The 2,500-nt window shown below is 40.4% G+C and overlaps 1 protein-coding gene across 17 annotated transcripts in view; it reads right to left on the reverse strand.

Annotated features, from left to right (window-relative positions):
- Positions 1 to 2,500, reverse strand: part of add1 (adducin 1 (alpha)) — a 42,955-nt gene that overhangs the window by 21,556 nt on the left and 18,899 nt on the right. For all 17 annotated transcript variants that reach the window (XM_060890611.1, XM_060890602.1, XM_060890601.1 and 14 more), the window contains exons 3-5: positions 1,761 to 1,923; positions 1,350 to 1,501; positions 1,082 to 1,162 (exon numbers count right to left, since the gene is read on the reverse strand). In XM_060890611.1, coding sequence (XP_060746594.1) covers positions 1,082 to 1,162; positions 1,350 to 1,501; positions 1,761 to 1,923 — 396 coding nt within the window. The remainder of the gene's footprint in view (positions 1 to 1,081; positions 1,163 to 1,349; positions 1,502 to 1,760; positions 1,924 to 2,500) is intronic.

Below are 2,500 nucleotides of genomic sequence, written 5' to 3' on the forward strand. Positions count from 1 at the left end.
AAGTTAAATATCACATTACTGAGAGGTTAAAAAATGTGTTTCCAAATTTTTTTTGTGTCAGAAACTAAATATGAAAATGAGAATTATATTTATTTAATAAAACTATATTCGGGATAAACGAGATAACGAGATAACGTCTGATGTAAATATGAAGAAATTCATAGAAAAACAAACACAACTGAGCTGGAAGTTTAAATGTTTTTAAAAGTGGACTTTTTTTCCTGAAATTTCTCGTTCCTACTTCTTAGCGTTTATTTATTTTTTATTATATTTTCTGTTAATCCGGTGTTTGTTTACTGCAGTAAGAAAAACACAGAATCCATCTAACAGACGAAGGCGAACGAAACGAAAGAACGAAAGCGAATCTGTCTCCTGTTTCGTAACTTGTGACGCTTCGCAATGCCGCCGTAAACGGAGTGTTGCAATATTTGGCAAGCTTTGTGTTAACAGAGAAATTGGTTGTCATCTTCCCCTCATCTCTATCCATTTCTAGATAGATAGATAGATAGATAGATAGATAGATAGATAGATAGATAGATAGATAGATAGATAGATAGATAGATAGATAGATAGATAGATAGATAGATAGATAGATAGATAGATAGATAGATAGATAGATAGATAGATAGATAGATAGATAGATAGATAGATAGATAGATGAATAAAATTGATTTGGTTACTAAAGAAATATTTGGTTTTTTTACACGCCATAGTTCAAGTTGTATAAATAAAATTGTCTATTATAAAATAGCAGCAATAATCTTTGCACTGTAAATGTTATATTATGAGAATATTTTGTGCTCAGGCAGATTTACATATTAAAGGAGACAGAAGCTGGAGCTGGTCACCGCATACCAACACTCAGTGTGACTGAGTCGCTTCCTGCAACTGAGTCGACTCAGAGTCGAATCAGTTTTCTGCTAAAATTCAGTTCACTCTCGGACCTCAGCGCGTTCTCACCTGCCTAAAGAACCTGGGTTCTGTTCAAATGGTCAAATCCCTGTGATGTGAAGAATAAATCATGTCCAAGAATAAAATGTGTGAGTGAATCAGACTGTTTAAAAAGGGGGTGGAGCCTTACCAGGCTGGAGGCGGAGACTTCGCTGTACAGAAGTCCGAACGGGACAATCAGAAAGCGTTCCTGTTCAGAGTTCAGTCTGACCTGTGAACGAACACACACACACACACACACACACACACACACACACACACACACACCCTTGTTATCTCCTCATGCTTTGAAGTCAGTCTAATCCACATGAATTCCAGAACAGATATGGGTATGGGTGTGTGTGTGTGTGTGTGTGTGTGTGTGTGTGTGTGTGTGTGTGTGTGTGTCTCACACTCACAGTTAAGTGATTGTAGATAAGCTGAGACCAACCAAACAGGTCCGCCAGGCGGTAGAAGGCAGCAAGCTTACAGCGCAGCAGCTTCTCTCCTTTCTCATAGGCAATGGAGTCTGAGCCCCGGAGATCATTCACTGGAGTCACCATACCCAGACCTACACACACACACACACACACACACACAGTTTAGTATTAAAATGGAACCCTAAACACTTTAAAGGGATCAGCAGCTTGACATATTTGTGTCAAACATAAAAGAGGTCAGAGGGTTAAAGGTGAGACGTTCAAAAGTTCTGAGGACAGAAATATATGTAGGGTCTCGTGTGCAGGAATCTGGCTTTAAAATACTTCCATGAGGATGCTATCTTACTGAGGTGTGTGTGTGTGTGTGTGTGTGTGTGTGTGTGTACTGACTCATGTTGAGTGCAGCCATGCCTCCCTGTGGGGTTGCAGGGCACATGGTGGGCACGCTGGTGGTCATGAAGTCAGCGATCTGCTGCAGGGCCAGCAGGCTGGTGGGGTTCTTCCCCTTCTTCATCTGATCGTTGATCAGAGTCTCCAGCTCCTCACAGAAAGCCTGCAACACAACCACAAGTTCTGAAGAAGTTACAGCTTCACCCTGTACCAGAACTTCAGCTTAACACTCATTTATCTATAATAACACATGGGGTTAAATGTTACAGACATATTTGTGTGTGTTTGTGGGTGCGTGTGTGTGAATAAGTGTGTGTGAATAAGTGTGTGCATGAGAATGAGTGTGTGTGTGTGTATGAATATGTGTGTGTGTTTGTGTGAGAGAATGTGAGTCTGTGTGTGAGTATGTGTGTAAATGAGTGTGTGTGTGTGTGTGTGAGTATGTGTGTAAATGAGTGTGTGTGTATGTGTGTGTGTAAATGAGTGTGTGTGTGAGTATGTGTGTAAATGAGTGTGTGCATGTGTGTGTGTGTGTGTGTGTGTATGTGTGTGTAAATGAGTGTGTGAGTGTGTGTGTAAATGAGTGTGTGTGTGTGAGTGTGTGTGTAAATGAGTGTGTGTATATATGAGTGTGTGTGTAAATGAGTGTGTGTGTGAGTAAATGAGTGTGTGTGTGTGTGTGTGTGTGTTTAAATGAGTGTGTGTGTGTGTGTGTGTATGTGTGTGTAAATGAGTGTGTG

The sequence above is a fragment of the Tachysurus vachellii genome, chromosome 17 (assembly GCF_030014155.1).
Source record: "Tachysurus vachellii isolate PV-2020 chromosome 17, HZAU_Pvac_v1, whole genome shotgun sequence".
Lineage (NCBI taxonomy): Eukaryota > Metazoa > Chordata > Actinopteri > Siluriformes > Bagridae > Tachysurus > Tachysurus vachellii.